Here is a 23,752-nt window from a genome sequence, read left to right as displayed (position 1 = left end):
TAAGTACTTCTTATTTGGACTTTTCTCTTGTTGTTGTAAAAGGCTTTTTTTGTGTGTGTCACTGGTCTATTTGTCTTGTATGTTTTACAGAGCTGTTGTGAAGGTCACAGGAAGCTGTTGACATTCAGTTGTGCAGGAGCCAGAAAATATTCTAAGCTGTAATTTACATTTTCTAAAGCACATGCCATGGTCTTGATACTGACCTAGATATGTAAGAAGAACTTCCTGTGCACTGAGTTAGAAACTATTTAATTAGGTTGTTCTAAACCTGAGTGTTTTCCCCCAAAGTATCCTGAGTGAGGGACATTAACATTTGGTTAGATAGTGACTGTAACAGGTTAGGTGTTTGCCCAAGGGTAGTGCAGCAAAGAATGAAACTGAAGTCACAGTTGGTTTTCTGTTAAATTATGCTTGGATGCATGTCCATAAATATAATCAAAGGAAGTGCTTGTTTTTTCTTCACTTTTTGTTTGGTTGGTTTGGGTTTTTTATCTTTAGAAAGGCTTGGAAAAATCACTATGTGTTTTGGGTTCAGATGTGTCTGATGATCTGTCTTACACTCTTAGAATACAGTAAGGAAATTGAGTTTGACTGCTTTGTGTAATGAAAGAGATCTGCCACCTCAGGATATAACTGTGTAGTTATATGTTGATGCTTCTGAGGTGCTTCAGGAGGGAGTATATCCATCAGCTAAATCTCTTGGAAGGAGGATATAATTTGGCTAAGACATACCAAAATTTGTTGCTGCCCAGAAAACAAAACAAAACAAAACAACATTTGTAGAGATACTAATGTTTCAGTGTTGGGATAAAAGTCATTAAGAAAGGAAATTCAATACTTCACTTGGCTAGGAAAACCAGCACTTGTATAACAGTTCAGGCAATAATCTTTTCTTTTGGCAGAAGAACATCCAAGAAATTGGTTCACCAAAGCCTAAATTTCCATAAAGTCCTTTCTGTTAATCTACTGCTTGTGCTTATTTAGAATAGAATAGAATAGAATAGAATAGAATAGAATAGAATAGAATAGAATAGAATAGAATTAAGCAGGTTGGAAAAGACCTTTGAGATCATCAAGTCCAATCTCTCACCCAACACCATCTAATCAACTAAACCATGGCACCAAGTGCCTCATTCAGTCTCTTAAGCACCTCCAGTGATGGTGACTCCACCACCTCCCTGGGCAGCACATTCCAATGGCCAATCTCTCTGGGAAGAATACCTTCCTAGCATCCAGCCTAAACCTCCCCTGGTGCAGCTGGAGACTGTATTCTCTTGTTTCTGGTGCTTGTCTTGGGAGAAGAGACCAACCCCCACCTGGCTACAACCTCCCTTCAGGTAGCTGTAGACAGCAATAAGGTCTCCCCTGAGCCTCCTCTTCTCCAGGCTAAGCAACCCCAGCTCCCTCAGCCTCTCCTCATAGGGCTTATGCTCCAAAACCCTCCCCATCTTTGTTGCCCTTCTCTGGACACCTTCCAGCAACTCAACATCTTCCCTAAACTGAGGGGCCCAGAACTGGACAAAGGTTGCTGACAAAGTTTGGACCTGCTGGTCACATCTTTTCTTCCAGTCCCATGCATTTAACCTAATTACTGAAAGTCTTCTACAATTATGGGAACATTTGCTGCTTTGGCAACTCATGTCTACAACAGCTTCCCAACATGAAACTTTTAATCTGTTGAGAAGTAGCACCCGAGCCCTGGATCCCTGTCTGCTGCCGCTGAGCATCATTAGGGATTTGTATTATCCTCAATTAAATCACCAGGATTCTTCTCGCACTTCAAGGGCTGCTGGTGCAATGCAGCCAAGCCAGCCATCTGCTTGGGGAGCAGTTCTGTCCTACAGCACATATCTGCAAGTCTTGCAGCTGTGGTCCCTTTGGTTTCTTGTCCCATTGATCCTTGAAAAGCAGAAGATGAGGCTGGGGAAAATAAGAACTGATAGCCTGAAAGGATAGCGGCGTGGGGGAAGCAGATTAATTTGGATTAACTCTGTGGCAATTTGGGTTATTTCTTCTTGTTTCTTCTAAGTGTCCTTATGAAGGAGGCTGGGCAGGAGATTCCAAATTTCCAAGAGGGCAATGCTTTCTGCCAGAGGTCTCCCACATCAATTATCTCACATTTCAGTAGTCTCAAAAGAGATCTTAGAACAATGGGAGCAAAGACAGGAAGAGGTAGGCTGCGTGGAGTTCGTATTGCAGCCCAAAGCCGGGGGGAGTAATCTGCCCGACACACTTCTCCAGTCAAAGGGAATGTTTGCCAGAAAAGGGTTGTTTTTGAGACAGGAACATGATAAAAGGATGTAGGACACAAATGTTATTGAGATGTGGGTCAAACCAGGATAACAGCAGAATTTGTGAATGAGGGTGGAGGCTATTTTCTGTCAGAGGCAGACAATAGTAGTTTAGTGTGATGAATCTTCATTTTTGTTTCCCTAAACAGATTCTGTCAAATCCCTCTTTCTGCATCTTTTACTCTTGCAATGAATTCTCATTTCTGTGTTTACTTGCTTCCAGTATCACTTGCTTGCCAAACAAATTAGCAAAACTCTAAGATCCAGCAGCAGAAACTGGACTAATAAGGTAAAAAAACCCCGTGTACTGAAACAGAGAATTCTTTCATAATATAAGGAATAGAAAGTTAGAGACAAGATGGATTGCTTTTGGCATAAATGTTCTCATTTCAGAGAATATTGTTGCAGTCTGCCCCAGTATGAAAGTTCTTTTTTAATTGCATTGCAGTTCTTTGGAAAGTGTTTGCTTATGACCAAAATAGTAGCAGGAATGTACCAGAGATGCTTAAACCATCTTTCCCAGCCTCCAGTGGGACCAAGACAGCATCTGTCCTTGGCAAACAAATTCTTCACATCTATTAGTCTTCTTCCAGTGTTACACAGTTTTTAAGTGTCACATGGTCTTGCAGCATCCTAATAGCATCTCTGGGGGAAAATATTTTCCCTGACACTATATCAGGCATCCTTAGGAGTAGAAATAGAAAATATTAGGCTGGTGATCCAGCTCCGTCTGCAGATTGCCAGAGTCTGCAAATTGTCAAATAGATATATTGATTTAATTAGTCTAGCCAAAATTACTGCTTTTTGTGTTGATACAATGAGCTAGTGGTGGCTTTGAGCTAAAGTATTGCACAGTTCTCTGCTATCTCCTCTAACTGCAGCCAGAACAAAAAAGGTTCAAGCTGTAGCTTTCAAGAAAGTGCTGTATGTCATACACTTGTGCTGTGTAGTATTTGTACCAGTTTCAGATACTGGTTTTCACAAAACCATGGCTACTTATCCATTGTCTTCAAGTTAAGCAAGTGGAATGGAATGGGATGGGATGGAATGGAATAGAATGGAATGGAATGGGATGGAATGGAATGGAATGGAATGGAATGGAATAGAATAGAATAGAATAGAATAGAATAGAATAGAATAGAATAGAATAGAATAGAATAGAATAGAATAGAATAGAATAGATTGAACCAGGTTGGAAGAGACCTTTGAGATCATTAAGTCCAACCTCTCACCCAACACCATCCAATCAACTAAACCATGGCACCAAGCACCCCATCCAGTCTCCTAAACACCCCCAGTGATGGTGACTCCACCACCTCCCTGGGCAGCACATTCCAATGGCCAATCTCTCTTTCTATGAAAAACTTCTTCCTAACATCCAGCCTAAACCTTCCCTGCCGCAGCTTGAGACTATGTCCTCTTGTTCTGGTGCTGGCCAACCAGGAGAGGAGACCAACCCCCACCTGGCTACAACCTCCCTTCAGGTAGTTGTAGACAGCAATAAAGTCTCCCCTGAGCCTCCTCTTCTCCAGGCTAAGTAAATTTAACTGTGTATGTTTGAGAGGAGTAGCAAGGCAGGAACTGGGAAAAGCAGAAACTGTGTGTGTGAACCAACTGTTTTGTCTGATCTCCTTAACACAGGTGCTGTACTTCCAACACAGTTAGCTTTCTGAAGCCGAAATACAGGTTGTCAGGCCCTCCCAGGGCCTTTTAGTTTGATTCCTGGTTTGTGGGGAGCAAGCAGGACTTCGTGATCCTAAGTTCAGATTGCATGTAGGATGCATCCTAGTGTTTGGGGAGCTATAGTGGTCATCTTTGATCATTTTACTATTTGCACAGTGCAGGTCAGAGAACTCTGGCATCAAATCCCTCAGTTCTGTCTGAGGTATAGCTTAAAGACATCCAGTGTGCTGGTTGAGAATAAGTTATCCATGGGACAGCAATATGGCCTTGTGGCCAAAATGGCTGATTCAGTGCATTAAGAGTGTGTCCAGCAGGTCAAAGGTGGTTCTCCTCCCTCTCTTCTCAGCCCTAGTTAGACCACATCCGGAATATTGTGCACAGTTCTGATCTCCCCAGTTCAAGAGGGACAGGGAACTTCTGGAGAGAGTTCAGTGGAGGGCTGCAACGGTGATTAAGGGCCTGTAACATCTCTCTTAGGAAAGACAGAGAGACCTGGGGCTGTTTAATCTGGAGAAGGCTGAGAGGGGGACCTTATCAATGTCTACAAATATCTGAAGGGGGGTTGTCAGGAGGATGGAGTCAGTCTCTTTTCAGTGAAGCCCAGTGAAAAGGACAAGGGGCAATGAATGTCACAGGAAATGCCCTTCTCAACACAAGAAAACACATTTTTACTGTGAGAGTGATGGAGCACTGGAACAGGCTGCCCAGAGAGGCTGGGGAGGCTCCTTCTCTAGCCTACCATTCTATGATTCTATGATTTATCACATTCCTTGATAAGCTCTCTCAGTGGTTAATCATCCTGATCCTTGCTACCTTCTTATTAACTTAAGCACACCAAGAATTGCAGTTCTGTATCTCTTCTTATCTCTAAAGTCTGTTTATTTCTTAGATTTTTTTTTCTTAGTGGTTTTCCAAACCATTTTCTGATTTGTAACATACTTTATAGATCCAGCTTAGCAGTGATCATCTCAGTAGTTCTGAAGATGATATATTTGCTTCTTTATCCAAATCAACTATTCAGTTGTTTATGCATTCAGAGATCATATTTACCCTTACTTTTGTAGCATCTCATTAGTAACTCTGCTTTGGTTAGCTACCATTTTCTATATTATTTTGATTTTCACTGCCTACCACTCTGTGTTCCTGTATTTTGCCACCTCTGGCTCTGTTGTTCCTAATTATATGGCAATATTTTAGCACAGATCATTAGACTAAGCACAGCCTACTTAATGACCCAGACTGGTGTGGTTAACTCCTCTCTCTCTGTTGTTTTCCCATTCCCTATCGCTCCAGCAGGAAGTACTTAATCTTTTCTATGGAGTAACTGAAAAAAATCAGCCCAGTGTGTCTGTTTGAGTCACCTATAATCTCTTTAATCATCAGCCTAATCACAGACCACATGTTCTTCAGGGCACTTGGATTAGAATAAATCAATTAACCAAGCCTTGTTCCGGTTGCGATCAGGATAATTGTGCTTGGAAGCCTGCCTCGTCTGAAGGTCCCTAGTACAGGTTCTGAAGGCAGCCTGTAATGGGCATACCTCAAAACCTGCCTTTGTGAGGTGAAAAGAAGGCCAATGCCATTCTGGGGTGGATTGGAAGGGTTGTGGTCAGTAGGTCGAGAGAGGTTCTCCTCCCCCTCTACTCTGCCCTGGTGAGGCCACATCTGGAATATTGTGTCCAGTTCTGGGCCCATCCGTTCAAGAAGAACCTCAGGGAACTGCTCGAAAGAGTCCAGCACAGAGACACAAAAATGATAGGGGAGTGGAACATCTTCCTTATGAGGAGAGACTGAGGGAGCTGAGGCTCTGTAGCTTGGAGAGGAGGAGCCTGAGAGGTGACCTCATTCATGTTTATCAATATGTAAAGGGTGAGTGCCAAGAGGCTGGAGCCAGGCTCTGCTGGGTGATGCCCAATGCCAGCACAAGGGGCAATGGTGGAAGTTGAGGCATAGGAAGTTCCATGGAAACAGGAGGAAGAATTTCTTCCCTGTGAGGGTGATGGAACACTGGAACAGGCTGCCCAGGGGGGTTGTGGAATCTCCCTCTCTGAAGATATTCAAAACCCAGCTGGATGTGTTCCTGTGTGATCTGCTCTAGGAGATCCTCCTCTGGCAGGGGGGTTTGACTGGATGATCATTTGAGGTCCCTCCCAACCTCTAACATTCTGTGATTCTGTGTAGTTACAAGCCATCATGGTTAATCTACTCTAAAATGACCTTCAGTTTAGGAAGGATGTTGACTTGCTGGAGCGTGTCCAGAGAAGAGCAACAAAGTTGGTGAGGGGTTTGGAACACAGCCCTGTGAGGAGAGGCTGAGGGAGCTGGGGTTGCTTGGCCTGGAAAAAAGGAGACTCAGCGGTGACCTTATTGCTGTCTACAACTACCTTAAGGGAGGTTGTAGACAGGCAGAGGTTGGTCTCTTCTCCCAGCCAACCAGCACCAGAACAAGAGGACACAGTCTCAGGCTGTGCCAGGGGAGGTTTAGGCTGGAGGTTAGGAAGTAGTTCTACACAGAGAGAGAGGTTGCCCATTGGAATGGGCTGCCTGGGGAGGTGGTGGAGTCACCATCAGTGGAGGTGTTCAGGAGGAGACTTGGTAGGGTGCTTGGTTGCATGGTTTAGTTGTTTAGGTGGTGTTGGATGATAGGATGGACACAATGATCTTGAAGGTCTCTTCCAACCTGGTTTATTCCATTCCATTCTAATGGATGCCTAAGAGTAAGGCAAGTATTGAGTGATGTTGGTTTGGGCAGTGGTGAGACTTCTTGGGTTGTTATCCACAGGCTTTTTGGGTTTTGTTTTTTTTTTAAGCCTGGACTGAACATTGCTTCTTCTGAATTTCTAAAGAGTTTTTGAACTTATGCATACTTCTCATATGAAAAGTACTTTCTATAGTGAGTACCAAACTAGTTCATGCATTGAGTGACAGGTACCTCCCTTGTCTTTGATACAAACCAGGTTACAATTTCATAGCATGAACTACGACAGTAAATATTTGTTAGCTCTTCATCTGTTCCCAAACATTCATTATTGTATGTATTTCAGTGTTACATAAAACAAACCCTCAGTTTTCCACCTTTCATGCTCTCTCCCATTACATCTGTTTGCTTGCCACATACAGAGATTTGTTTTGAACTGCTGGCAGTTCTCCTTTGTCTTTGCTTCTGCTTGAGCTGAAGGAGGGAGGTTGCTCAAGAACAGAATCCACCTCACCTTTCTGGAATCTCATGCTACATGCTGTGTTGTGTTCTTCAGCTCTTTCCTTGTAATTCAAAATACTCTGTGGACATACTCTGCTCTCTGCTCAGCAGTGAACTGCTATTCCTGTAAGACTGTCCCAAGTGCCTACAACATATAACTGAGTGATGCTAGTCACATTGCAGCATAATATTTTATGTATCTATTTTGGAATGCTTCTTTTCATGTGCATTATTTTCCTTTAGGAAAATTGAATTTACCATGTCATTTTGTTATCCAGTCACTCAGTATTAGGAGGTTCTATTAGAGGCTGTGCAGAGTATCATAGTATCAGTCAAGGTTGGAAGGGACCACAAGGATCAGGTAGTTCCAACCCCCCTGCCATGAGCAGGGACACCCTACACTAGATCAGGCTGGCCAGAGCCTCGTCCAGCCTGGGCTTAAATACCTCCAGGGATGGGGCCTCAACCACCTCCCTGGACAACCCATTCCAGGGCTTCACCACTCTCATGGTGAAGAACTTCCTCCTCACCTCCAGCCTGAATCTCCCCACCTGCAGGTTCATTCCATTCCCCCTAGTCCTATCACTGCCTGACACCCTGAGAAGTCCCTCCCCAGCCTTCTTGTAGCCCCCTTCAGATACTGGAAGGCCACAATAAGGTCACCTCAGAGCCTTCTCTTCTCCAGACTGAACAGCCCCAACTCCTTCAGTCTGTCCTCATAGGAGAGGTGCTCCAGCCCTCTGATCATCCTCGTGGCCCTTCTCTGGACACCTTCCAGCACCTTCAGATCCCTCTTGTAATAGGGGCTTCAGAACTGGAGGCAGTACTGCAGGTGGGGTCTCCCCAGAGCTAAGTAGAGGGGGAGAATCACCTCCCTTGCCCTGCTGGCCACACTTCCCTTGTTGCAGCCCAGTGGTCAGTACATAGTGCCAGATTAGAAAAACTAACATGGAACTTGCAAGGAAGTCAAAGTGTAGAAAGCTGAAGTAATGAATGGAAATCTGTGTGTATGTAAATATGAAGAGCCCAGAAACAAGACAGGGTTCACCATCTCCTCTGGGGAGTATGCTAAAATGATGCATTCCTTGTTTTAGAATAGCTGAGTGACATTTAAATGACATTTCTTTGTCCTACAGAAACCAAAGGAAAATACCAGAGTAATTTGTAAGCGCTGCAAGACGATGCTGGGAGAAAAGGTATCATCAGGTATGTGATGAACAAACCAAGCCACCCTTACCTGCATCAGCCACTGAGCACTGGAGGTTAAAACCTCTAGAGGAAAGTAGTTGATCAGGTGCAGGGCTGATTCATGTGTGTGCCTTGTTCCTGTCTGGAACACGTGAAATCGTTGTTTCCATGCTTAGTGGAAAAATCACTTGGAAGTGACTTCCAACAGGGATTTTCCTCATTATTGCTTTTGTGGCATATTAGGCCAATTCCAAGGGTTTGGAAGATTCAGTGCATAATACCAGTTTACTAGGAATCACAGTGAAAAAGAGGACCTAAGTAATTACAGGTAAGTCTCATGGTAGATGAGAAGCTCAACATGAGCTACCAGTGTACACTTGCAGCCCAGAAACCCAACCAGATCCTGGGTTGCATTGAGAGAAGTGTGGCCAGCAGGGTGAGGGAGGTGATTCTCCCCCTCTATACAGCTCTGGTGAGGCCCCACCTGGAGCACTGCATCCAGTTCTGAAAACCCTATTACAAGAAAGATTTGGACATGCTGGAACATGTCCACAGAAGGGCCATGACCATGATCAGAGGGCTGGAGCACCTCTCCTATGAGAACAGACTGAGAGAGTTGGGGTTGTTCATTTTGGAGAAGAGAAAGTGCTGAGGAGTCTTTCTTGTGGCCTTCCAGTATCTGAAGGGGGCCTACAAGAAAGCTGGGGAGGGACTTTTTAGGGTGTCAGGTAGTGATAGGAGTAAGGGGAATGGAGCAAAACTAGAAGTGGGTAGATTGGATGTTAGGAAGAAGTTGTTCACCATGAGTTTGGTGAGACACTGGAACAGGTTGCCCAGGGAGGTGGTGGAAGGCCCATCCCTGTACGTTTTTGATTCTAAGCTGGATGTGGCTCTGGGCAGCCTGATCTAGTGTGAGGTGTCCCTGCCCATGGCAGAGGGGTTGGAAGTAGAAGATTCTTGAGGTCCATTCCAGTCCTGACAATTCTGTAATTCTGTTTATTTTATTGTCAGTCCTACATATGAATGGAAACATTAATTCAGAACTTAACACAGAACTGGGAGCTAAAGACATGATTGCTGACAGCCATTCTGGTTTCATGAAAAGCAAGCCTTGTCAAAGAAACAGGTTATATCTTGTCATCATCTGATGATGAGGTGATAAAATTATTGGTTTAAAAGCTGTCATTATATTGAATCAGCAGGATTTACCTGAAGTAGTGTGAAGATGGGTCTCTGGTGGGTTTTAAAATGCAGTTATTAACAGGAGAGAAGCAATGATAAGACTGTTACTAGCAGGCTTAATTCTTTCATTCTCCCTCTGCCACTGCATGAGTCAGTATGAGCCTGACTTAGTCCAGAGATCTGGAGAATATAAAAGCTTCTCAGAAAATACAAAGCATGTTTAAGTCATGAAGAGGCACAGACAGAAGGTCTTGTGTTGCAGGAGGCTTTCTCTGACCTGTATAGGCCTCAATAAAACAAAATTTAAGGTGGGACATTTGAAAGTCCAGAAAGCAGGTTGTGACTTTGGGAAAGCAGTGGTTGGAAACATGCTTCACAGGTCATCACAAAGAATGGATGCCTTAATCTAAGCCTTCACGTGGTTGTAGCAACCACTGATTGATGTGATCAGTGTATGGGAAAAGGCAAAGACTGCATAGATGTGCAGAGATTTGGTCTGGACTCTGTATGGCTGAAGTTAGATAACAAGTCCGTTGTTTCAACCATATTTCTTCAGTGTCTGTGCAGGGGGTCAAAGAAAAAGAACAAACAAAACCTAACCAGAGATGTATGGGTTAAGTCTAGGCAGAACTCTTTCTGTGAAAAGAGACTAGAGGTCAGGCTTGACCTTTGGTGCTTCCTCTGGAGAGGTATCAATGCCTGAAAGATAAAGCTGGATCAGAGTGGTGTAGCTGTGGAGGACAGATTTGGCTTTGAAATTCCTCTCTTGGCTATCCCTGCTCCTAGACTGAACATGGGCCTGCAGTGTACCCAGGCAGCTAAGAGGGCCAATGGCATCCTGGCCTGCATCGGGAACAGTGTGGCCAGCAGGAGCAGGGAGGTCATTCTGCCCCTGTACACTGCACTGGTTAGGCCACACCTCGAGTACTGTGTCCAGTTCTGGGCCCCTCAGTTTAGGAAGGAGGTTGACTTGCTGGAATGTGTCCAGGGAAGGGCAACGAAGTTGGGGAGGGGTTTGGAACACAAGCCCTACAAGGAGAGGCTGAGGGAGCTGGGGTTGCTTAGCCTGGAGAAGAGGAGACTCAGGGGTGACCTTATTACTCTCTACAACTACCTGAAGGGAGGTTGTAGAGAGACGGATGTTGGTCTCTTCTCCCAGGCAGCCAGTACCAGAACAAGAGGACACAGTCTCAGGCTGCGCCAGGGGAGGTTCAGGCTGGATGTTAGGAAAAAGTTCTATACAGAAAGAGTGATTGCACATTGGAATGGGCTGCCTGGGGAGGTGGTGGAGTCGCCATCACTGGAGGTGTTCAGGAGGAGACTTGATGGGGTGCTTGGTGCCGTGGGTTAGTTGTTTGGGTGGTGTTTGATTGGTTGATGGGTTGGATGCGGTGATCTTGAAGGTCTCTTCCAACCTGGTTTATTCTATGTATTCTATGTATTCTAACTCTTTCCCCATGTACTCATAAGATCCCTTTCTTGGGAAATCCCACCTTCTGTCTTGCTGTAAGAAAACATCTTAATTCCCCATGGCCTTGCAACACTAGTGCCAATTCCTTACTCAGGATAACTGCTGGGAAATTGGAAGTGACTTCACTGGCTTCTTTCCCTCCTGTCTCCCAGGACTAGGCACAGCATGGAGCAGACTTAAATTAAACTTAGAGGTAAAATACAGTTTTCTAACAGTGAAGATAAATTAAAAAGTCTGGTACTTGTGTAGAGAAGTGAGGGGATTAAGTGTCTTTTGGCATCTTTGGAACAGAGTCAGTGTCTTCCTGAAATGCTTGCTTTCATCCAGTATTAATGCTGTGTGTGGACAGAGATCAGATGAGACAATCCCTTCTACCCATACAATTAATGGAACTGATGAATCTTTGCTGCTGTTCACGTGCTAAGGCTTTGTGGAATGAATTTATTACTCTATATGCTCAACCTGCTAGCCCACTGGTAAGACTGTGTTTGTGGAATTGACCCAGAGAATCACAGAATCAACCAGGTTGGAAAAGACCTCAGAGACCATCAAATCCAACCTATTACCTAATACCTCACACCTCCTGACAACTAAACCATGGCTTCAAGTGCCACATCCAGTCCTTTTTTGAAACACTTCCAGGGATAGTGATTCCACCACCTCCTGGGCAGCACATTCCAATGGCCAGTCTCTCTTTCTGCAAAGAACTTTCTCCTCACCTCCAACCTAAACCTCCCCTGGCACAGCTTGAGACTGTGTCCTCTTGTTCTGTTGCTGGTTGCCTGGGAGAAGAGACCAACCCCCACCTGGCTGCAACCTCCCTTCAGGGAGTTGTAGGGAGCATTAAGATCTCCCCAGCCTCCTCTTCTCCAGGCTAAACAACCCCAGCTCCCTCAGCCTCTCCTCCCAGGGCTGTGCTCCAGACCTCTCCCCAGCCTTTTTGTCCTTCTCTGGACACATTCAAGTGTCTCAATGTCCTTCTTAAATCGAGAAGCCCAGCACTGGACACAGTACTCAAGGTGTGGCCTAACCAGTGCTGAGTACAAGGGCACAATGACTTCCCTGCTCCTGTTGGCCACACTGTTCCTGATGCAGGCCAGGATGCCATTGGCCTTCTTGGCCACCTGGGCACACTGCTGGCTCATGTTCAGCTGCTGTCAACCAGCACCCCCAGGTCCCTTTCTGCCTGGCTGCTCTTCAGCCACTCAGGGCTTCAGTATGACCTGACTTTATTGATGGAGGTTAAATTCTATACACAAACATTGGCATTTAGTGTTAAAGGCTGTTTTTAGTGGAGCTTTTGGGGAGCATTTACATTGAAATTCAAAATCTATGCAGTGTTAGTCTTCAGTCAGTGTGATTTTTGGAAAGAAGTCCTCTCCTGCTCTTTGAGCAAAGAAGAAAATTATTCCCCTGTGTCTGCTGTTATTAAAACTGTCTCTTGTGATTCACTGCAGCGTTACTGAGCAGCATAAAATACTTATGTAAGCTATGCTGATCTCAGTGCTTTAGGAAAGTTCTTTCAATTCATCTTTCAGGTTTGGCTTGAGCTCCTGCTTGCTGTGTTTCAAGATGATTGTTCCCAGCGTTAAACAAGGATCGATGTGAATGACAAATTGCTGATCATGTAATTAGCTCAGAGGAGTTTTCTTCTGGCAGTGTGTGTTTTCTGTCATTGATTGCTTCTCCCACAAACCAGAGCAGAATTTGACCATCTGCTGCACCTCTTAATTGAGTGCTGAACAAAAGTTTAATTAGGATGGTGATAGTCTACTCTTACCCAGTTGGTTGTTCTGTTGTGCTTACAAAGATGTTTTTGTCCCTTTAGATACCATTAAGTATTATGTCACTGAGGTACTTATTCGGCCATCTGAGGGAAGTTTCAGCCCAACATCAAGGTAACACATGAAAAGAAATCAGCTTGCTCAGGTTTATACTTTAGAAAGGGTGCTCAAAATGCACTAATGTTTTCACTTCCTGAATCTGTTAACAAAGTGCTGTCAAATGTTATGCAATGGTCAGAAAATTAAGCATGGTAAAGGTAATGTAGACTGAAGTCACTTGCCCAATTTTGTTTGATTCTTATTGTGAGTGCTTGTATATAACAGAGGGGAGAGGCTGCATATGATTTGTCCCAGTGTCTCTTCAGTCAGTTAAAATTAAGTACAATTAAGTTACAATGCAGTGCCTATTTATTTTTGACTGCTTGTGTGGTACCTAATGGTGGGAATGGGAAGTCACATTATGTAAAGTTAAATTGAGTAGAATTAAAATTAAGTGAAGTTAAGTAAAGATTGAAAAGCTGCACTGAAGTGAGAGTTTTGAAGTTTTCAAGTAATTCACTTTGAAGTTAAGGCTGAGATGGAACAGAACTTGGTCTAGCCATCCTGTTTTCATGTGCTATGTGTTAGTCACAATTCTTTCCCTTTTCTGTTGCATTTGGAATGTGGGAATTGTTCTTAACTTTCTGTTCATCTATGTATAAACATATGGGGGGGGGAAGCTTTTATTTAGCATTTGACATTTAGTGTTGGTCAAAATAAAGGTTGTGGAGCAATGTGGGCCATGGGGATGATCAGAGGGCTGGAGCACCTCTCCTATGAGGACAGGCTGAGGGAGTTGGGGCTGTTCAGTCTGGAGAAGACAAGGGTCTGAGGTGACCTAATTGTGGCCTTCCAGTATCTGAAGGGGGCCTACAAGAAGGCTGGGGAGGGAATTCTCAGGATCTCAGGGAGTGATAGGACTAGGGGGAATGGAATGAAGCTGGAGGTGGGGAGATTCAGGCTGGATGTGAGGAGGAAATTCTTCACCATGAGAGTGGTGAAGCCCTGGAATGGGTTGTCCAGGGAGGTGGTTGAGGCCCCGTCCCTGGAGGTGTTTAAGGCCAGGCTGGATGAGGCTCTGGCCAGGCTGATCTAGTGTGGGGTGGCCCTGCCCATGGCAGGGGGGCTGGAACTACCTGATCCTTGTGGTCCCTTCCAACCCTGACTGATACCATGATTAAAAAAATTTGCTGTTGAAGGAAACAAGAAGTCCTCTGGTTTGGGGGGAGAGAAAGATAAACTCTGTCTTTCAATTAAAACTAATTGTGGATGTAGTGGAATTGACAGTATGGAGATATTCATATACTAGTAATGACTCAGTGAATGACTTTGCCCATGTGGTTGTTACAAAACATGTAATATGTGGTTAATTCTGCAACAGGTCTCAGTTTGTGCAGAGCATGGTTGCTCAGTGTCTTGTGGAATTGTCCTCTGCAAAAAGCACTTTTAGATTCACCATAAAAGGGGATAATGAAAAAGTCTACATTTTGGTAAGGTTTTTTTTGTCTTTTAATCTTCATCCTGTTGAAAATGTTCAATCTGTGAATCCAAGCTCCTAAAAGGCATTATTTGTGCTCTTGGTGATTGTATGTTTAAAGAAAATTAACAAATGCAGATTCTGGAAACAGTTCTGAAGAGTTCAAGTAAGAAATTCCCTCCCCCCCCTGTTTTTTATTCTAAGTAAATATACATACAGAATTTTTGTTCTGTTAATATAGTGCTGAAAGTGCTGCAGATGCACCCCAAGCAGCACAGAGATAACTCTGTGGTTTGTATTCAGAAACTATGAAGAGCTTAAGTTTTGACTTTATAATAGATCTCATCTTCTTGCTCCAGTGCTTCTTACCTTTAATCATCAAAAGTTCATCAAATTGTACAGCATCCTTCACAAGTATTGTCTTAAGTCAGCAGGGACTGCTAACATAGTACATTGCATTGCAAAGTGAGGTGGAAACAAAAATAAAATTGCCTATTATACTTAATGTTCTAATGCTGTTAAACTTGGCTAAGCCTGATATTTAAATTGTGACAGCTGAATTCCTCAAACTTTTAAGATGGATAGGAACTTGGGCCTGGAATTATCTTAATGCTGTTGCACTTGGTATCACCAGGGATGTTTTCTTTTATTCATGAGCTAAAGGGAGGCCCAGGGTTTGTAGATCTGAAGTTCATAAGAATAATTCACAGACACAAAGATAAAGAAAGGAAGGTTGTAGTTTCCTGCCCCAGATAAACTTAGAGATGCACTTGCTTGAGGTAATTAAACAAGCTGCTTTATATATACATTGTCCAGGCAATCTAATTAAATAAACTGCTTTTTACATACATTGTCCAAGTTCTGTGATTCCCAAACATCCAGATTCCCAGGTGAGTGTATATCTCTTGCTTCAAAGACATTTTAGTGCCAAGACAGCAACATTTTTGCCAATGTATTGATTAAAGGAGCAGGCTGAACTAGCCCAAATTAGGGACTCCCATTCACAGAACCACAGAATTGTCAGGGTTGGAAGGGACCCCCCAGCATCATCTAGTTCCAACCTCCCTGCCATGGGCAGGGACATCCTCCATTGGCCCAGAGCCACATCCAGCCTGGCCTTAAAAACCTCCAGGGATGAGGCTTCTACCAACGCCCTGGGCAGCCTGTTCCAGTGTCTCACCACGCTCATGGTGAACAACTTCTTCCTAACATCCAGTCTGAATCTACCCATGTCCAGTTTTGCTTCATTGCCCCTAGTCCTATCACTCCCTGACACCCTGAGAAGTCCCTCCCCAGCTTTCTTGTAGGCCCCCTTCAGATATTGGAAGCCTCCAATAAGGTCTCCTTGGAGCCTTCTCTTCTCCAGACTGAACAACCCCAGATTGAACAGCAGCGCTCCCAGTCTGTCCTAATAGGAGTGGTGCTCCAGCCCTCTGATCATCCTTGTGGCACTTCTCTAGACATGTTCCAGCCTATTCAGATCTTTCTTGTAATAGGGGTTCCATTACTATTTTTACTAGGGAGTTGTTAGTATCTTTTTTGTATTTAACCTCAGAAAGCTCTTGCTCATTCTCAGAGTGAGGTTCCTAGGTACCATATATGCACCATTCAGGAATCACGAGTTAAATCATAGGACTCAAAGGCCTTGTGAACACAAGTGTAATGTAAGCACAGTTTATATTAATGATTGAAAACAGTTAAACAGTAAAAAATGTAGGTGCTTGAGGCTGTGGGTACACAGCCAAGTCAGACAAGTGGTCTCATCACTGATGCATCATGGACCGGCTGTCCCACTTGTTTGTTTTGACAGGGAGCCAAAGATTCTCTTTCACGGTGTTTATGCTTACATACATGAATGCACACAGCTTAGGCTGTGGATGTGCTAATTAAGGCTAAGCTTTCTCAAAAGTCTTCCTAAAATCTTTTTTTAAACCACAAATATCATGTATAATCCTCTTCCTGTTTCCTCTGCATGCACCTGTTAACATTGCCAGATACTTTATTCACTCATCTCTTGAGTTTCTGTTGTTCAAGTTGGTGATAACCAAATTCCTGAAAGCTGTATACCATATATTTATATGTTGGTGTTTTTTTAAGGATGACAGTAAATAAAAATCTTCTCTTTCTTTATCTCTGCCCTCTTCACATTCTTTAAAAGGTAAATTACTTACCTCCTCTCTTTACGCCAGTGTTGAAGGGTTCCCTGCCTTGAAGTTTCATGACTTGCAAGCTAGGAATGAGGACAGCAAATGGATAATGATAGGAGAACAAAAGTAAAAAAGGAACAGAACAGAACAGAACAGAATAGAATAGAATAGAATAGAATAGAATAGAATAGAATAGAATAGAATGCCTTTGAGATCATCAAGTCCAACCTGTCACCCAACACCATCTAATCAACTAAACCATGGCAGCAAGCACCCCATCTTTTTAAACACCCCCAGTGATGGTGACTCCACCACCTCCCTGGGCAGCCCATTCCCATGGCCAATCCTTCTGGGAAGAACTTCTTCCTAATATCCAGCCTAAACCTCCCCTGGTGCAGCTTAAGACTGTGTCCTCTTGTTCTGGTGCTGGTTGCCTGGGAGAAGAGACCAACCCCCACCTGTCCACAACCTCCCTTCAGGGAGTTGTAGATGGCAATAAGGTCTCCAATAAGGTCTCCCCTGAGCCTCCTCCTCTCCAGGCTAAGCAACCCCAGCTCCCTCAGCCTCTCCTCACAGGGCTGTGCTCCAGACTCCTCACTAGCCTTGTTGCCCTTCTCTGGACATGTTCCAGCAAGTCAACATCTTTCCTAAACTGAGGGGCCCAGAACTGGACATAGTACTCAAGGTACATTATTGGTCAGCACAGCAGCATCTTAATAGATGCTGTTTTTCCCTTGTTCTGTAAAAACAGAGATATGTTTGAAAGAGGGTAATGAGTAGTTCTGTGGAGAGATACAGGCATTTGAGCCCATGGATGTTGTCAGCCTGATGTGAAAATCAATAGGTGTGTAGTAGAGTCTGGAGTGTCTGAATACTAACTCCAGTCTTTCAGTACTGAATGAAAGATGTTTTTCAGAGTGAGACTAGCCTGTAATGTGTTTTGAAAGTAAAGCAGCTTATATTTCAGGAGTGAGTGGAGAGGGAGTGGGAAGATACTCCAAGAAAATAAATATATACCGAAATGGGAGAGAACTGTTATCAGATAATGGTTCTGTGGGTTGAAATTTTCTCCCAGCATTAACTTTTAGCCACACCAACCCAGTTAGAAGCAAATGAAGCTGTATTTACAAGCAGAACAGAATAGAATAGAATAGAATAGAATAGAATAGAATAGAATAGAATAGAATAGAATAGAATAGAATAGAAATTAATTGGTTAAATTGAAGTGAAGTGAATTGAAGTGAATTGAATTGAATTAATCAGGTTGGAAAAGACCTTTGAGATCATCAAGTCCAACCTATTATCCATCGCCATCTAATCAACTAAACCATGCCACTAAGCACCCCATCCAGTCTCTTCCTAAACACCTCCAGTGATGGTGATTCCACCACCTCCCTGGGCAGCACATTCCAATGGCCAGTCACTCCCTCTACAAAGAACCTCCTCCCAGCATCTAGCCCAAACCTCCCCTGGTGCAGCTTGAGACTGTGTCCTGTTGTTCTGGTGCTGGTTGCCTGGGAGAAGAGACCAACCCCCACCTGGCTACAACCTCCCTTCAGGTCTTCCCTGAGTCTACACTCTACAATGGAATGACTGTGTACAAAATATACAGTATATACAATATTATACAGATTTTTACAATTAGCAAACAACATGAAAAAACAACCTGATCAAAAAGAGCAGGGAAGCTGCTCCACTGCCCCCTCACTCCCTGTCCCAAAAGAGAGAGGACTGGAGAAGTTAAGCAGTGGGTTAGACTTAGCCAAGGTCAGCCAGAGCACGTTATCTCTCCTGATCAAAGCAAAGCCAGCTGAGATCAGAAGAGAAGAGAAAGAAGGGAAAGAATTGTTATGGTACAGCTCCTCTTAATCCAGATATTTACCCAATGAGTTTGTTTAGAATAGCCTTTTATTTTCCTTTTTATACCCCATAGTGATTTTTTTACATTTTTCTACTTTTCAGCTCAAACCCTGTAACTCAATTTTAAAGGCATAGCCTAAAACCAACACAGGTGCTTAGACCATGTCTTGCAGGGAGAGAAAGTTTGCATTTGTCAAGGCTGGAGACAGGGGTTGTTGGCGTGATCAAGATGTGGGCAGAATCCAAGGGCATGAGATTGAACACATCCAAGTGCTGGGTTCTGCACATTGGCCACAGCAACACCATGCAGGCTGGGGTCAGAGTGGCTGGAGAGCAGCCAGGCAGAGAGGGACCTGGGGGTGCTGGTGCATGGTAGGCTGAACATGAGCCTGCAGTGTGCCCAGGCAGCCAGGAGGGCCAATGGCATCCTGGCCTGCATCAAGAACAGTGTGGCCAGCAGGAGCAGGGAGGTCATTCTGCCCCTGTACACTGCACTGGTTAGGCCACACCTTGAGTACTGTGTCCAGTTCTGGGCCCCTCAGTTTAGGAAGGAGGTTGACTTGCTGGAACGAGTCCAGATAAGGGCAACAAAGTTGGTGAGGGGTTTGGAACACAGCCCTGTGAGGAGAGGCTGAAGGAGCTGGGGTTGCTTAGCCTGGAGAAAAGGAGACTCAGGGGTGACCTTATTGCTCTCTACAACTACCTGAAGGGAGGTTGTAGTCAGGCAGATGTTGGTCTCTTCTCCCAGGCAGCCAGCACCAGAACAAGAGGACACAGTCTCAGGCTGTGCCAGGGGAGGTTTAGGCTGGATGTTAGGAGGAAGTTCTACACAGAGAGAGTGATTGCCCATTGGAATAGGCTGCCCAGGGAGGTGGTGGAGTTACCATCATTGGAGGTGTTCAGGAGGAGACTTGATGGGGTGCTTGGTGCCATGGTTTAGTTGTTTAGGTGGTGTTGGATTGGTTGATGGGTTGGATGCGATGATCTTGAAGGTCTCTTCCAACCTGGTCTATTGTATTGTATTCTATTCTATTCTATTCTATAATGAGTACCTCATGGAGACATGTCTACTCAACTCTCTTAAGAGAGGTTGATCTGAACAGACTGAATATGAGGACAAAGAGGCTGTACTGAGAGATGTTTGCATTACTGACTTGTGTGATGACACCAGCAATGGTAGAGTCTGCAGCAAATGGGAAAGAACCATCAAGGAAGAACAACAGCTTTTTTCTTGGCCCTGTTACATTTGAATTGATGCTTAATTGTCCATAAATTGCTGCTGGTGACACAGGTAGAGATTTCAGGAAACATCACAGAATGTAAATCAGAGTATTTCAGCTGTTTGGATCAAGTACCATAAAATGTAACTGAGATTTGTGGCAGCTTTTCTCCTAAGATTGTTTTTGAAGCCTATTGACAAGGTGATTTAAAACCCAAACCAAAGAAGCAATGTAAAAACTGCCAACAAAAAAAAACAACAAACAAATGCTTCCTCCTGATGCTGCCATTTCAGGAAAGGTCATCAATCTGCACCATGCATGAGCTCTAAACTTTGTATTTCTGTAAAGGTTCATTTCTTACTGGAGTTAATATGAAATGAACTCAGTTGTGCAGGCTGTGCTGTACGAAGTGGTAGAGAGGAGGGAAAGGTTATACACTGTGAATAACATAATCAAAAGGACAGGTCCAAACTGGAACTATGTGAGCCACAAATAACATGTATAGACTTTCTTTGAGCCAGCACACAAAGTTTTGATCATTCTTCATCCAGACCAAAAGCAGTAGGTCGAGGAAGGTTATTCTCCCCCTCTACTCCACTCTGGTGAGACCCCACCTGGAGGACTGTGTCCAGGTCTGGAGCCCCTATTACAAAAAAGATCTGGACATGCTGGAACATGTCCAGAGAAGGGCCACGAGGATGATCAGAGGGCTGGAGCTACTCCCCTGTGGAGACAGACTGAGAGAGTTGGGGCTGTTCAGTCTGGAGAAGAGAAGGCTCCAAGGAGACCTAATTGTGGCCTTCCAGTATCTTAAGGGGGCTACAGGAATGTTGGGGAGGGACTTTTTGGGATGTCAGGGAGTGACAGGACTAGGGGGAATGGAGCAAAACTAGAAGTGGGTAGATTCATATTGGATGTTAGGAAGAAGCTGTTCACCATGAGGATGGTGAGACACTGGAACAGGTTGCTCTGGAAGGTGGTAGAAGCCTCATCCCTGGGGGTTTTGAAGGCCAGGCTGGATGTGGCTCTGAGCAACCTGCTGTAGTGTGAGGTATCCCTGCCTGTGGCAGGGGGTGTTGGAACTAGATGATCCTTGAGGTCCCTTTCAACCCTGACAATTCTATGATTCTAAGATCAAAAACTAATTAATACATGAGGAAATGAAGAAAATTGTTACCTAAAGAAGCAAATGTAGTTCAGAAGTTCTCTCATGGCCTATGTGTCCTTTCACCTGCAAAGATTAATTTGCTTTCTCTGTATTGTGTGCTAAATTATTAATGCATTGCTGCTGAGACACAGACATGCTTTGAACAAGCAGCAGACTGTTGTTATCAGATGCCACATATCAAACACACATGGTAGAAGGAAGTATCTTTTCTGATGGATCGTGTTGCAAATAGTTTCAAAGACTCACAGAATTGTTTTGGTCGGAAAAGACCTTTAAGAGCAACAAGTCAATGATCAGTCAACAGCACCATGATCATTAAGCTATGTCCCAAAGTGCCCAGACCACACCTTTTTTGAACACCTCCAGGGATGGTGACTCCACCACCTCTCTGGGCAGCCTCTTCCAGTGCTTGAGCACTCACTCAGTAAAGAAACTTTTTCTAATATCCAGTCTAAACCTCCCCTGGACAACTCAAGGCCATTTCCTCTCGTCCTGTTGCTAGTTATCTGGGAGAAGATGCTGATATTCATCTCAACCACCTTTCAGGTATTTGTAGGGAGCAATGAGGTCTCATCTCAGCCTCCTCTTCTCCAGACTAAAGAATCCCAGTCCCCTCAGCCACTCACCGTAAGACATGTTCTGGCCTGCATTAGGAATGGTGTGGCCAGCAGGAGCAGGGAGGTCATTGTGCTCCTGTACTCTGCATTGGTTAGGCCACACGTGGAGTCCTGTGTCCAGTTCTGGGCCCCTCAGTTTAAGAAGGACATTGAGACACTTGAACATGTCCAGAGAAGGGCAACAAGGCTGGGGAGAGGCCTTGAGCACAGCCCTGTGAGGAGAGACTGAGGGAGCTGGGGTTGCTTAGCCTGGAGAAGAGGAGGCTCAGGGGTGACCTCATTGCTCTCTACAACTACCTGAAAGGTGGTTGTAGCCAGGTGGGGGTTGGTCTCTTCTCTCTAGCAACCAGCACCAGAACAAGGGGACACAGTCTCAAGCTGTGCCAGGGGAAGTTTAGGCTTGAGGTGAGGAGAAAGTTCTTCACTGAGCAAGTCGTTCGTCATTGGAATGTGCTGCCCAGGGAGGTGGTGGAGTCACCGTCCCTGGAGGTGTTCCAAGAGGAGATTGGACGTGGCACTTGGTGCCATGGTCTAGTCATGAGGTCTGTGGTGACAGGTTGGACTTGATGATCTTTGAGGTCTCTTCCAACCTTGGTGATACTGTGATACTGTGGTGTTCTCTGGACCCTTCAGCAGCTTCATTCGATTGCTTTCTCTAAACCAAGTTGCAGAATGATTCTGCAAGGAGCAGACAGCTGTTGCTGCATTGTTCCCTAGGATAGTTTGAAGAATGTTCCCCATCTGAAAAGCATCCTTAGGAGGCTTCTTCACAGGGAGGTGTTAATAACTTCAAAAGGCAGGAACTCAATTTAGTTAAGCCTGGGTGTGTTGGCAGTGGCCTGTGGGTGTAGGGACATTTCTCTTTTCCCCCCATTTTCTCCAGCACCTCTTCGACGCTTGGCTTAAAGCATCATGTGTAATGGGCCTAGCTAATGAGATATGTTTTGCACTTTGGGCTGTGAATGTGTACAGTGAGTTACCAGGGCAAAACTGATGAACAGTCCCTTGCTAAGCCCAGTGCAGTTGCTTGCCATCATTTATGTGCATATGCTAAAGTGATTCTCCTCCTCCCATCCCCTCCCAAGACATCTCTATCAATATATCTCATTCCTCCTTTATGAAACTTCCACTGTAATGTTCTGAGCCTTGGGCTCTGATAAATTGTGACTGTCACATTCAGTTATGACATCTACTCTGTGTCCTGTTAACAGTGCCTTTCTCCCTCCACAAGGGATATCATGTGTCTGCAACCTGACATCATGTAACTTGTTTTACTTGGAGCTGATTAGGTCGTGAGAAGCCGAGGATTGCTCTCTAGTGAGCAGCATTGCATAAATCCTGTTTTCTGTGATGAATATTTCATATATAAACATTTAATACTGGCTCAGGACTTGTAAAAATTGATTTCCATAGGTAACTCAGATCACTTCACTACTGCAGGCTGTGAGGACAGGAAAACACTGAATGTTTTGTACAGTGCTTAGCATGAAAGACCTGACTCCAAGTCGGAACACTGATGCACAATCACACAAAGATTGAATAAGGTCCATAATGTGATGCAAAAAGTTCAGACTTTTCAAACTCTCCCCAATGATATCCCATCAATGGCTGTGGGCAATGAGACTGGCTGAAAAGTGCCAGTTTCATTGTCAAATTTGATACAGATTTTCCCAGGTAAGGGTCTGTTACAGCCACGTCCAAGTAGAGGCCAGTGACAAGTGGAGTCCCTCAGGGATCAGTACTGGGACCAGTCCTGTTTAACATCTTTGTTGGTGACATGGATAGTGGCATTTAGTGCACCCTCAGCATGCTGGAGGGAAGGGATGCCATCCAGAGGGACCTTGACAGGCTGGAGAGGTGAGCTCATGCCAACCTCATGAGGTACGAGACCAAATGCAAGGTCCTGCATCTGGGTCGAGGCAATCCCAGGCACAAATCCAGGCTGGGCAGGGACTGGCTGGAAAGCAGCCCTGAGGAGAGAGGCTTGGGGGTGCTGGTGGAGGAGAAGCTCAACAGGAGCTCTCAGTGTGCACTTGCAGCCCGGAAAGCCAATCAGATCCTGGGCTGCATCAAGAGAAGTGTGGCCAGCAGGGCAAGGGAGGTGATTCTCCCCCTCTACTCAGCTCTGGTGAGAACCCACCTGCAGTACAGCATCCAGTTCTGGAGAAGGGCCACAAGGATGGTCAGAGGGTTGGAGCACCTCTCCTATGAGGACAGACTGAAGGAGTTGGGGCTGTTCACCCTGGAGAAGAGAAGGCTCTGAGGTGACCTAATTGTGGCCTTCCAGTATCTGAAGGGGGCTACAAGAAGGCTGGGGAGGGACTTGTCAGGATCTCAAGTAATGATAGGACTAGGGGGAATGGAATGAAGCTGGAGGTGGGGAGATTCAGGCTGGATGTGAGAACGAAGTTCTTCACCATGAGAGT

The 23,752-nt window shown here is 44.7% G+C and overlaps 1 protein-coding gene across 1 annotated transcript in view; it reads left to right on the top strand.

Moving 5' to 3' along the window:
• UBE3D (ubiquitin protein ligase E3D) overlaps window positions 1-23,752 on the top strand; it is a 66,709-nt gene that overhangs the window by 8,351 nt on the left and 34,606 nt on the right. Inside the window, exons 5-7 of the mRNA XM_054162493.1 lie at window positions 8,310-8,379; window positions 12,843-12,912; window positions 14,219-14,327. Of these exons, the coding sequence (XP_054018468.1) occupies window positions 8,310-8,379; window positions 12,843-12,912; window positions 14,219-14,327 (249 nt within the window). The remainder of the gene's footprint in view (window positions 1-8,309; window positions 8,380-12,842; window positions 12,913-14,218; window positions 14,328-23,752) is intronic.

Source organism: Dryobates pubescens, chromosome 6, assembly GCF_014839835.1.
Source record: "Dryobates pubescens isolate bDryPub1 chromosome 6, bDryPub1.pri, whole genome shotgun sequence".
Lineage (NCBI taxonomy): Eukaryota > Metazoa > Chordata > Aves > Piciformes > Picidae > Dryobates > Dryobates pubescens.
Note: the sequence above shows the minus strand (reverse complement) of the source record. Positions and strands in the feature narration are given on the sequence as shown.